The sequence below is a fragment of the Hipposideros armiger genome, unplaced genomic scaffold (genome assembly GCF_001890085.2).
Source record: "Hipposideros armiger isolate ML-2016 unplaced genomic scaffold, ASM189008v1 scaffold_349, whole genome shotgun sequence".
Taxonomy (NCBI): domain Eukaryota; kingdom Metazoa; phylum Chordata; class Mammalia; order Chiroptera; family Hipposideridae; genus Hipposideros; species Hipposideros armiger.
In genome coordinates, this window is record NW_017731699.1 from 1511606 (window position 1) to 1524668 (window position 13063).

At 45.2% G+C, this 13063-nt stretch overlaps 1 protein-coding gene across 1 annotated transcript in view; it reads left to right on the forward strand.

The window, feature by feature from the left end:
• CASQ2 (calsequestrin 2) overlaps positions 1–13063 on the forward strand; it is a 65670-nt gene that overhangs the window by 42506 nt on the left and 10101 nt on the right. Inside the window, exons 6-8 of the mRNA XM_019661451.1 lie at positions 2492–2622; positions 3944–3989; positions 10207–10261. Coding sequence (XP_019516996.1) covers positions 2492–2622; positions 3944–3989; positions 10207–10261 — 232 coding nt within the window. The remainder of the gene's footprint in view (positions 1–2491; positions 2623–3943; positions 3990–10206; positions 10262–13063) is intronic.

A 13063-nucleotide genomic window follows, 5' to 3' on the forward strand; every position in this document is an offset into this window, starting at 1 on the left:
AAAAAAAAAATTCATACAGAGGCAAATGCCAAAAAAATGGCCACTGTACACTGTCATTTTCTTGTCTTTGGCAAAATCTATTTCAACTAGTTCAACAAACAAACACAAAGGCACAAAATAACTCATTCTATGGACCTCTTCGGCTTTCAATAGTAAAATCCATTCTCACATAACTGCTCTGTCCATGAACCAGGTCTGGTCTGAGAATAGTGCCCTGGATACAGTAAGCCTCACTAAATGTTTTATGTCAACGAATGAATCAGTGCCTCAATCGGTTAAATCTCCTTCCTCCCTACCACCCAAGATACAATTAATAGAATGAAAGGAGATTCTCTGAGATACATAACAAGAGCCCTCCATGATGGTGGTGAGGACTCTGGAAAAGTTTGCTCAGCCATCCTCAGACTTATAAGAACATTACAATTCAACCTTAAATTCATGATCTTAACACTGCAGACCCAGACACTGCCATCCAAGGCCCAGAGACCCACCCCTCAACACACACACACACACACACACACACACACACACACACACACACACGTGCCCCCATGCTGCTTACCTCCACAGAGGCTTTCAGGAGCTCCATCTCATCTTCAGGAAGCCTGAATTCCAGCGGACTGTGATGGGGGAATAAACTGATGAGAGCGTGTTACATGAGGAAGGGGAAACATCTCACTAAACACGTGCAGCGCCGATGCACTATGTATAGGGACTACATTCCTTTCTTTTCAGTCAAGGAGAAGGTCATGTTCTAATGAAGGGAAAGGTGGTGCACGGGCACGCTGGTAGTTTAGAACACTCCACTGCCTGGGTTTGAATCCTGGCTCTGTCCCCTCCAGGTAGGATACTCAGGTTGTGCCTTGGGTGCATCCATTGTCAAGTAAGTATAATAATCGCTTTTAGCTCATACAATCCAAGTGAGGATTCATGAAGTAATCCACCTAAAACACTCTGTAACAGTGCCTGCACATAGTAAGTACTCTCTGTGCTTGCTGTTATTGCTGTTTTTGTTTATCCAGTCACTTCCCCGTTCATATAATCACAGTTTCTTGGTTCCTAAAATACATGTAGTAAGTGAACTCAGAAAACCGGAATCCAATGTCATGTTCAAGCCCCTTCTAGGATGGGCCCAGCTTTGCGAAGAACTGTAGGTAAAACCAGACACTGGTTGTACAGTTGCTGTTTACCTCCATTACTCCCACCCCATCATCCACCCCCTCACCCCATGGAAGAGGGAAAAAAGTAAGATAAAAGCCCCACACCTTCCTGTCCCTTAAGACAAAATCAACTTGACTGTAAAATCTCCTTTGACTGACCAATTAGCTGCATTTCTTTCTAATAAGTACTTCCTATTAAGAAAGTATTTTGGAACCTGGAATTAATAGCAATGGATGACAAAAGCCATAGGGATACCAGTGTTTCCTCAGAGGGACCCCTTGTGTAACTGCTGTATAACACCCAGTTCTGCCCCCTCCCCAATGAGTCCCAGCTGCTCTGGGCCACTGCGCGGTCAGTTACCACCACAGGGCGTCAGCTCTCAGGCAATTCCTCTTTCAAGTTTCAAGGGAACCACTGTTCATCCCTGTGCTTTCTTGGACCATAGCTCTGAACTAGAAAAGAATGACATTGGTTTTCTACAAAGCGCTGCACATTCCAGGCCCCTCAAATCATTTCACAAAAAGAGGTCTGCAGGCGAACACAGTAACCATTCTGCCCTAACAAGACCATGTGGCCACTTTAATCAAAAGAGGCAGTGCCTTCCAGGATCTGTCTGGCTCCCAGAGCTTTTTATCTGGTGTAGGCTGAGCAGCTCAACCTGGCTTGCTGGATCCTATCCCAGTTTGAGCACTGAGAGGGACTCTAAATCCAGGAAAATCCCTCCGCTCTGGAGAAACCAGGATGGTTGGTCATGTTCTGACTGGTAACCAAAAGGGCAGTGCCCAGAGCCTGACAAACCATCACACAAGCCCAGGACTAAGAAATAATCCTATGGCCAGTGCGTCAACCTAAATGCAAGAAGGGTTCATGCACTTATCAAGGATTAATGATTTGGCCTCTGATTCTGAATACCTGAGTGCTTTAAATGGTTCCTGTCAATTACTTGTTCTGTCAAAATTGGTTCAATGAAATCGATACACCCCAGGACACTGCATCTCTGTTGACATTTGTTTCCTCCTCCAGCCCTGTCAAATATAGTGCAGTGATGGCGACTATAGAATTAGATTTCCCACTTTTCATTCTGTCTGCTCCCTGCCCCTGCTTGGTCTTGGTTGGCCGAATAGGTTTTTCCCTCCCTATCTGTCTTGCTTTGATGGGGCCAGTCAGGCCTTAGGGGATGAGTTCCTATTACTACAACATTTAAGTTAAAACCGTACCTACACGCTCATGTCTTTGCCTGAGAACACACAAACGCCATATAGATGGACCATCCGCTGCTACTCTAGGCTAGCATTCAAGGAAGTTATTGTCACATTTCTCATTGGTACAGGTTGCAAAGAAATTGTCCTTGAAGATGAACGAGGTGGACTTCTACGAGCCATTTATGGACGAGCCCACTGCCATCCCTGACAAACCTTACACAGAAGAGGAGCTGGTGGAGTTTGTGAAGGAGCACCAAAGGTGCCCCACATGGCATGCAGGGGGGGGGGATCAGGGTCTGGGGGATGGAGAAGAGCCCTCAGTCCTGACATTTCAGACCCCTAAGAGCAACAACCTGGAGCTAGCACCCCCAGCAGAACTGAACTCACTAGACTGGCTTTGTTGGTCATCACTGATTGGCAGGGATATCGCTACATGTTCTGAACATAGGTCTACACTTGCCGATAGGGTTGGACCGCCTACCCCCAGTCAGCAAACTTCCTCGAAGTCAGAGAAAGATATAAGTAAAATTTTACAATAATAACAGTAGTGATTCAGGGACAGCCTCCTATATACCAAGTACCATGGTAGGTGCTTGGGGAAGCGATGTTATCTAATATTCACCATGGTGGGGTAATTGTCATTATTCCCATTTTACAGATCAAGGAATTGGGCTCCAGGTAGTTAAGTAACTCAGTCAAGGATGAACATTCTATACACAGATCTTCCGGGAGAGGAATATTTGACGCCAGAGTAGACCAGCAAACTTTCTCTGTAAAGGGCCAGATAGCACATATTTCAGGCTCTGTGGGCCAAATGGTCTCCATTGCAACACTAACCCTGCTGTTGTGGTGTGAAAGCAGCACAGACAGTATGTAAACAACTGGGTGTGGCTGTGTGCCCAAAAAGTTTATTTATAAAAATAGGCGGCACTGGCTGAATTTGGTCCACCAGCAGGTTTGCTCACCCCTGATCTGGAGGGAAGGACAATATTGGGACATTGTGGTGGGTTCACCACCTGGTCCACCCACCCGCCCTCCTTGACATCTGCTCACATACACTCATTGGACCTGAAGCACCATGATTCCACCAGCTGGTCAGTCCCAGTCCCCACAGGGAGGCGGTACATGGAGGAGCAAATATCAGCATATCTAGCACTATTTGGAACATTCAGAAAGAAATGAAACCATGAACAAAATATAGATCCTACCTGCTCCTCCAAACATCCCTAAAGGGCTTTTGATAGATGACTCTGACGGTAATAAAAACCAAACAATGGAAAAAACAGGACTTCTCGTTTTCTCTCCCAGTCCTCCTCATTCTGGGCCTGCTCTGGGCACTCAGGAGTGACGCCTGTCTGGGAGGAGGGAAATGGCCTCTTGCCAGGAACGAGCTGACCCTGAGCCTTCTGACCCATGGTCTGTGATAGACTTTGTAATCCTTGGGTCAGGTGGGTCTATGAAGAGCCTGAGAGCTTTAGGCTCAGGTCTCTGTGTGACACAGCAGGTGAGGGGTGAGCTACGGGGTGTCTCGGTATCTATCATGGTAACCTCTACTCAAGGAAGCTCATTTTTTTTTTCAGACCCACCCTACGTCGCCTACGACCAGAAGACATGTTTGAAACATGGGTAAGAAAGTGGCAAACTCCTTCTGTCTTATAGAGAAATACCCCTTTGAGTCCCAAAACTCAACCAAGTTTTATTTGACTACAGTGGATATCTGGATGGTCGAGTATTTCAAACATGGATAAGATCATGCTCAATTAAAATCCATTTCTCCATGGATCCAATTTAAGCCTCTTCGGTGCTACCCACTAGGTAAAATTTATCTCTGAATTCATTTCCCATAGTGACCACTGGCTTCTGTGCACTGGCCACAGAGACCCAGGGTACCAAAATGGAAAGAGCTCCAGCTATGAAATACAGAGACTTGGGTTCAAATCCAGAATCTGCTACCAAGTAGCTTTGCATCTTACGTCAAGTCATGTGATCTTTCTACGCTTTAGTTTCTGCATTTAAAATCAGGGCTTTTTTGTAAGGGTGAGTGAAGTGAGGAGCCCAGAATATGGTAGGTGCTTGATTAATGAATTGTAGCTGTTTTTTATAAATTTCAATTCATGTTGCTGGAAAGCGCTGAGTCAGATTGTCCCCTCCATCTAACTCAGGGACAACAGGTCAGGTGAGTCAAGGTGTATTAGAAAGAGGGTCATGGAGATCCAACCTCCACCCCACCTCTGTTTTATACAAAATTCTGTAAACAATAACAACCAAAGTCTGGGGAACATTTTTCCAAAGCATTTCACGTATCCTTTTACTTGGATCATTCAACAGTTCTAGAAAGTGATGTAGAACATGTGTTATTTTAGCCCCATTTTACATGGGGAAATTGATGATCACATGGCTTAAGTTAATCGCTAAGGATACATAGGTAATGTGCATTAGATCTTGGGACTTAAATTTTGGACCATCTGCCGCCAAATCTCATGTTCTCTCCAGTATAGCCTCCCTAGAGTGGGCCGTGTCCCACAAGGCACCATTTTGGCAGTGGGGATGTGAGTGGGAAGGAGAAAGGGATTCACATGGAAGTATTTATTTACTTATCTATCTATTGATATATGATTTCATTCAGAGCCTAGAGGGATGGGTGAACAGAGCCATGGAGTAACTTGACACTTCCTGTTTTACCGGCCCATAACTTATTTGGATGTCTGTAGGTAGAGCAAACATTTCATAAGAGACTGAAGAGCAAATAATCCATTCAAAGGAGTGGATCACCTAAGAACAACATAGCACAATAGAAAAGTATTTTCACAACATCCCAACCTTTCAAAAATGTAACCTTCTAAAGGTCTCATTATTAGATTTAAAAATAAAAAGATGCAACCATGCTTTAAAAATAATATTTCTTTTTACAATCTTTTTACTTAAAAAATAATTTCAGACATAAAAAGTAGTGCAAAGAATTCCATGATCTCTTTACTCAGATTCCCCAAATGTTAACATTTTACCACTTTTGTGTTATCATTGTCTTTTAATAGATAATATAGATCATTTTTCCTGAACTGTTTGAGATTAGGTAGCAAACACAGTTTCTCTTTTACTCCTAAATACTGTTCCTTGGCACAGGATAAAATCCTGGGTCACACACTTGTGTTTGTTGTTATGTTTCTTTAGTTGACTTTGATCTGGGATAGGTCCTTGGTCTTTCTTTGTCTTTCAGGATATATGTATCATTTTAAATGGCGAGTGATTATTACTGTTCTGTCCTGCATATGCCTCTATCCTTAGGTCTTCTTTTCATTTTCTTCATACCTAAGAGATGAGTCTCAATTATCTAGACTCCTGGAGGGGAGAGGCTACAAAATTGTAGATGCCTTCTCTCAGGCCTTTCCTCCCTGACACAGCAGTCTTACACCCAAGATCACGACATTCCACAGGGGGACAGCCTATCTCCTGCCCCTCCCCCAACCACAAATGCCCTGCAACCCTCACACTGCCCTGCAGAGATGCTCCCGCTTACCACGGCAGAGGTGGGTGTTCAGGGAGAGCGTTTGCTGTCTGGCTTCGTTGGAACTTGCTCTGTCAGCTCCAGTGAATAAGGTGCATCACAGCCTTTTGCTAGAACATAAAATAACGATGACGGCTCATATTTTCTATGTTACTATATATTCGGTTGTCTTCTAAGAAGGAACAGGCTGTGTATGAATTTTAACCTGATAGAGAAAATAGCATTTACTCCTTTCCCACACCCCATCACAGAATACTCACACGACTTCCACCGAAGACCCACGCAGACCTAGCCAGCCCCTAATCCAAGTCTCCAACTCGGGATGGGAAGGCAGGACAGGCCCTCCAGTGTCACCTTCACATCCTGAAAAAGAAGCAGAAATCAACCTGTTAGAAGGATCTCTGGGGAGCCACTCCCCAAACCCCTTCCCCATCCACCCTTGCCCACCTAGGAGGGCACTGCTCCAAACAACAGCATCTCTGTGGACCATTAGGCCACAGCAACTTAAACCACAGATATTGGGGACAGGGACCCGTTAATGAACTTAGAAGTCTTTATTGTCAATACCCATTTCCCAGATACTGCAAAATATTTCAATGAGACAGGAAAACTAGGTAGGGCTAAAGCAACTATTGACTTCTCTCTCCCTGTTTGCACAGGTTTTTAAAGCAGCAAACCATAGAGAATGCATAATTTATTATTACAAAAGAAATTGGTGCCTAGTAGAATCTGCTGTGTGTAATCCAGATAGCTGTTTATTTATTTAGAATATTCAAAGAATGTCAAGGTGGGGAAGGCTGGTCTAAGCCCAGTGCTGACCTGTCCTTCCCCTTTGAGACGCTGCCTTCCAACTGTCTCTCCATCCTGGGAAGTGGTCAGCCCAAGCCTTGGGCATAAGCCCGCAGGGATGGGGGTCAGCACTTCCTTCTACAAGACTCCTCCCACTGTTGCAATAGCAAAGTGTTTCCAAGAGGGGGGCCAGAAACCTCCAGATGAACTCCTCGGACACTCCATTGCACGAGAGAGGGAGTCTGCTACTTTTAACTCCATTTTTTTTTTAATGTGGCATCTCTTCATTCAACATGAGAACAAATATTCAACAGAGACTGGAAGGCAATAGAGAAAATATGCACAGAGGGGATCTATCTGGTTGGTGGGTGGTTGGAGTGTTAGTTTCTTCTTGGTTATCTCTAATATTTTCTAATTTTCTTCAACCAGTATGTAAGATTTTTATCACCATACTTTTTTTTTTCAGTACAGAGGCATTAATAAGAACTTATTACATTATGCTAAGCACAAAGATTATAAAAAGGAACAACTGCTGTCCTGTCCTCAGGCATTTGGGGTTAAGTTAATGAAACAGTCTCAAAACATAGACTACTAGTCTAGTACTCCCTGCTATGACAGAGGTACATACACAGTGGTAAGGAATCCAGAGCAAGGTATTTACCAAAGTAACTCTCAAATCTCCAGTCCTTTGGGGGATCTGAGGCTCAGTCACTATATAGAAAGGCTCTTTCTAAATCTTTTTTAACTTAAGTCAGAGCCACTGACTTGAATTTGCAACATCTTCTGCAAACCCTGTTGAAGGACAACAGGTTCATGGAGCCCGTTCTGTGCTGTTGGTGATGTCAAGGACATTTTTTTCCCCTCTACCCTCTTAGGTTCAGTACTAGAAGCCTGCAAATTAAAGTGACAAAAGACAGATTAGCATGAGGAAAACAAAAAAGGTTTAATTACCTGTTTATGCATGGGAGTTCACAAAGAAATGCAACTCGAGGAGGGGTTTATACCATCTGAACAGGGGATGGGGAGGGGCAGGGGGCACTTCTGAGAGAACCAATGACTTTTTGGAAAGGTAAATGAGTACTTAGAAGAATAGATGGAGACATGATAGCTTGTGACAATGTCTGTCTGAGAAGAGAAGATTAGAATTATACCCAGGGAGGGGGTTTATGACAATTGAATTTTGGGGCGAGGCTCTGCTTTTAGGCAAATAAGGGAATGTGAGGAATTGAAATGCCTTTAGTTCAGAACAATTTTTATGCCACAGTGGCTTATTCTGGGTCCCTTCAGTAAGTAGAAAGAGCATGGGCTTTGGAGCCATACAGAACTGGCTTGAATCCCAGTTATGTCACATACCAGCTCTGTGGCTTTAGGCAAGTCACTTCAATTCTTTAAGCATTAAACAGGAATAAGACTTTCGTTTGAGATTTAGAAACAATGAACTTACAAAGTACTGATGTACAGTGACAAATGGCAGATATTACTGTTGCCATTTTAATCATCATTGTTATTTTAAGGCATAATCCCTTTCTTCAGGGAGCTTGCCACCTGGTTGAGAAAGGAGGATTCATTCAAGTAAAAAAAGATCATTTCCAAGACAATGTGATCCAGAGACCAAATGGGTGATCTGGGCAGAGGTCACGGGATTCAGAGAAAGCCCCCCAGGGCTGGTCAATCCTGTGGACGGTCAGCTCAGCTCTCCCACTGAGTAACCTGACTTACAGGCTAGCCCATGGGGTCTTGCTCTGTCATCTTATTCCTGAAAGTACCTGGCACTGAGCACACACCTGCCTCTTTACAGGTGCTCAGTTCAGGCTCGTGTGCTGAAGCTCTGAGACCTACAAAGACACAGGCTCTTTTCTTTGGTTACAGCTCTCCATCCAGGGACCATATGGGGCTTGGGGAGTGACAGCCATATTATGAGCCGCCTGTTAACAAATGAATATGGATGCTTAATTCTAAAAGCAATTTCCAAATGCATTCTAGAAGGGCACCCAGAAATGAAGCTTGCTTCACGGACTTAATACCACTGCCTTCGCACGGATGGCAGGAGACAGAGACAGAGGGCAGCGTAATGAGAACTGATCAGGGTATTCTGTCTGGTAATAATAGCAAATGTAAAACAGGGAAACCTCAGGCTCCCCTTCTGGCTGCTGTCAGATCTGTGTAATAAACCTGCGCGCGCGCACGCACACACACACACACACACACACACACACATCTGTAAAATTCAATTCCCCAGTGAGTCTGACCTAGGCAGTGCCCATTCTCTTGTTTTTAATAATAATATTTTCCATTTAATCTGTCTCAGAATTTTTGGAGGTTTTGTCCATTCCAAACTCAAGGGGAAAAAATTAGCATTTAGATAGGATCGCACCAGCATTAAAAGCAATTGAAATGGAAACAGGGATCATAGAGGGCTGAGATGCCTGGAGTTGTTGTTTTTTCCATAGGATGATGTGATATGACATTTGGAGTACCCGGCGAATCCCTTTCCCTGTGTCAGCGATAATCAGTATTCACAGATGTGTCCCTGGTGCTTCGTTCTCACGCACATTCCTCTCCAAGTCTCCTGAGGGTCACATTTCTCAGAACAGAGGTCCCTGCAAGCTCCTCCTCCTCCTGCAGGAATAATTTGATGCAAAGGAGACATGGGCACATGGTCCTTTCTGGCCACAGAAACATGGAATGCCGCTTGCTTGCCCCGTAGATTTGAAATACTCTCTAGATTCTTTGCTTCTTGCAGGCCCAATAGCCATACCCACTTTTCACCATCACACTCTCAACCTGCCCTAGCCCCCAAATTCCATACCTTCCTGTAGCCTCCCACAGACACGCGTTAGAGGCCTAGAGTTCTGTGGCAAGCTCTGGTTCCCTCACAGAAAGGAACCCAAGGAAGTAACTTAGAAGTGACAGTCAGCAAAGCGCCCCCTACTGGTTACACAGGTTTTCAATAGGAGAGGTCGTTACATCTCCTATTTCGTTACTACCCTGGTGCGAACAAAAACAGACCCACATCCTAGTTTGCCTCCTGCCTATAATGCGGAACTAAAGATTCCTGTCTGTTGCCTACTTGGGAACAGTTTCAGGATCTGTCAGCAGCATCCAGAAGTTTCCATAATCTGGTACATCACTGATTATACCTGCTGGTGGTGAATCCTTGAAACACAGACCAACATTGCATTCACTGAGCTATGTTACATGCTTGCTCCCCTCAGAGTTTTTGACAAGTGAGACTCACATTCTTCCTCCTTTTGCCTTTTCCTGCTGCCCTCCTGGACCCACCAGACCACGCGAGTGAGGCCCATTCAGTGCTAATGTCTTGTTGTGCACTTGATGTTCTCCTGTCTTGAAAACCCATTTATCAAACACCATGCCTTCCTCCCAGTTGCTCATCTGCACTTCCTTCCGTCGTGCGCCCCGCTCTGTTGCCCTGTGCCTCTGTGTCACTCCCCCACCTCCCATGTCCATCCCAGCCACGGAGTCTGTCCCTGATTCCGCCATGGCATCTCTCCACCTGGGAGTGTAACCTTTGATTCGTTTCTCCCACAGGAAGATGATTTGAATGGGATCCACATAGTGGCCTTTGCAGAGAGGAATGACCCAGGTAGGAACCACCTCCCCCTCAATCTGCTCTTTGACATCTTAAGCAAGAACTGACTTCTCACCTTTGTCAGCCCTTTCTCTTCCCTCACTTCCCGTGGACAATGCAACAGCAGGACATTAGGCATCCCCTGGTGGTCGCCTGCTAGGTACGAATCCATCTTCCACTGTGCACACAGCTAAGGGAAGAGATACAGAGCCCTCAGAGCCTCCTTCTGCCGAGCTGCCCAAATTAGGAAGAAGGCTGAGCTCTGGGAGGATATAAAAACATTCTAGCTGTACTGCGTGTGCGTGTGCGTGTGCGTGTGCGTGTGTGTGTGTGTATGCATGCATGTGTGCGTGTAAACTTCTGTTCCCATTAAAAGTTTATATGCCAATTTTGTGACCTAGCCTATATACTTAAGAACCCTACCTTAACATAACAATTTAGTCTGTCACATATCATCTGTGCTTAGGAAACTTCATGGAAAATATTTCCCCAAATAATGAGAACTGAGCAAAACAAGCAGCTGACTGCTAACATGCAAAATGACCCTAAAAACGGATGAGGAACCTTGTTTTACTTTGGAACCTGGACAACTTTTTCCTGCTTTCATCCTTTTTAACCTCCATGGGGAATGAAAGTGCAGGAAAAGTTCATTTTGCAGGCGGTGAAATGCTGGGTCCCCTGGGCCATGCTCTATGACACAAAGGGTCCCTGAAGGGAATGTGTAAGTGGAGATTCTGAGGTAGTTTGGGGAGACCTCAGACAATCCAGAAAGCAGTCAGAGAAGGCAGGGAACTTCATTTTGGATGGCTAATAGTCAGGCCTTGGGCTCTGGTGGCCTGGGCAGAGGTTCCACAACCCGACAGGGCAGAGAGCCACAGGCGCCAAAGCCACCTCGGGCTGACTGAAACAGGACCTTCCAGAACCTGTAATTTCACGGAGCTCTGAGGCAGTTTCTGAGGCATTGCCAGGGTTGGGAACCACAGCTCCAGGTAATGTAGACCTATGTGGTATTCGCCTGGGATCTCAGTCTCTCGTTACTTCATAGGGGCAGATGAGGGAACAGAGGCTCGGAGAAGTTAAACTGCCCAAGAGGGCACGGTAAGTTAGTGGGAAGTCCTGAAGAAGGGACATACTGTCTTGTTCATCGATATAGACCTTGCCTTGACACATAGTAGGTGCTCAATAAATACCTGTCAGGCAGATGATTAGGTAGACAGAGGACTGACCAAGACGGAGCCCCACCTCTTCACTGTCAGAACAGCTTATAGTTTTTGTAATACATTGTCAGCCACCAGTTTCTTACAGACTGAAACCCAACTGTTTTTATCATACAATAAAGCTTTTGTTTTAAATCCACGTACCACAATATTCACCTTTTTGAAGTGTGCAATTCAGTGGTTTTTAGCACACCACAAAGTTGTGCAAACATCACCACTATCTAATTCCACCTCAAAAGGAAATTCCATACCCGTTGCAGCCACCCCATTCCCTTCTCCCCCACCCCCGGCAACCGCTAATCTATTTTCCATCTCTATGGATTTAACTATAATGGACATTTGTATAAATAGGACCATGTAACATGTGGCCTTTGGTGCCTGGCATCTTTCACTTAGCGTAATGTTTTCAAGGTTCATCCTTTATGTGGCACGTACCTGTACTCCATTCCTTTTTAGGGCCAACTAATATTCCATTGTATTGCATCCAAGTTTATGCTCTAAATTATCTGAGAACTTCCCCCTACCTATTTTTTTTATGACCATTGAGGTTCCTCTTTCCCCATCAATGACTTGCAGAGTTGGAAAAACTCTTCAAAGATCTAGTCCTTGTTCAAAAAAAAAAAAAAAAAGAAAGAAAGAATTGCCAGTATGGTAGTATGGTTCCAGCTTTCCCCCACAGATTCTGGCCACCCCTCTGCCCCTGGAGGAGAAACTAGCAAAGGAAGTCAGTTGCCCGAGTTTTACAAGCTGCAATCAAACAGAATGAGGCTCCTGGTGTTGTGTGAACAGAGATGAGCTATCAGCAGCAGCCTGCTGGCCAGACTCCAGGGGGCTTTCCTCCCCACCCACACCTGCCCCCTTCCAGGAGTGTGGGGAGGCCTGTCTGGCTCCCTGGAACAATGGAACAAAGAGGCCTCAGAGAAGTAGCAGGAACCTGTTTGACAGAGATTGCTGCTGTAATGAATTGAGCTCCTGAAACCACTTCCACCTCCTCCCTGCACAAATACCCCTGGGCCCTAAGCTGTGTCTTTCCCCCACAGAGTCCAAGCTGGGGCTTGCTCCTGGGAAACTAGAAGAAATGCGCTGAGGTGGGGGTGGAAGTAGCTTGAAGCATCTTTTTTCAGCGAGGGAGGGCCTGGCCTGCCCAGGGTTGAGAAAGCAAAAGGCTTGCTGTGAACGTCCATGACTGAGAGACTAGTCAGTCATTACCCGCAGGTCACTGATGTGTGACCTGGGGCAAAGGGGCCTGGCTGCTGGACAAGGAGTTTCATTCCTGCCCAGACAGTGGGTTCCTCACGTACCTTTGCTCTTGGACACATGGTCTATTGCCCCTTAAACCTCTACCCGCTCACCAAAGAAAGAAGATAATACATCCAGTAAGCTGACACAGCTCTCTTTAAAGAGCTAGTAGTCTTGAGGAAGTGTGCTTTGCGGAGTTCATCTTATTTGGTCTCTAGAGCCACTCTGTGACATATGCATGACTACAACCATCCCAGAGGAGAAATGTGAGCCTTAGAGGTTAAATAACTTGTCCAAATCACTCATGGTAGCTAAGCCAAGACTCAAATTCTAGCCGGCTTGCCTGACATCTGAATCGATC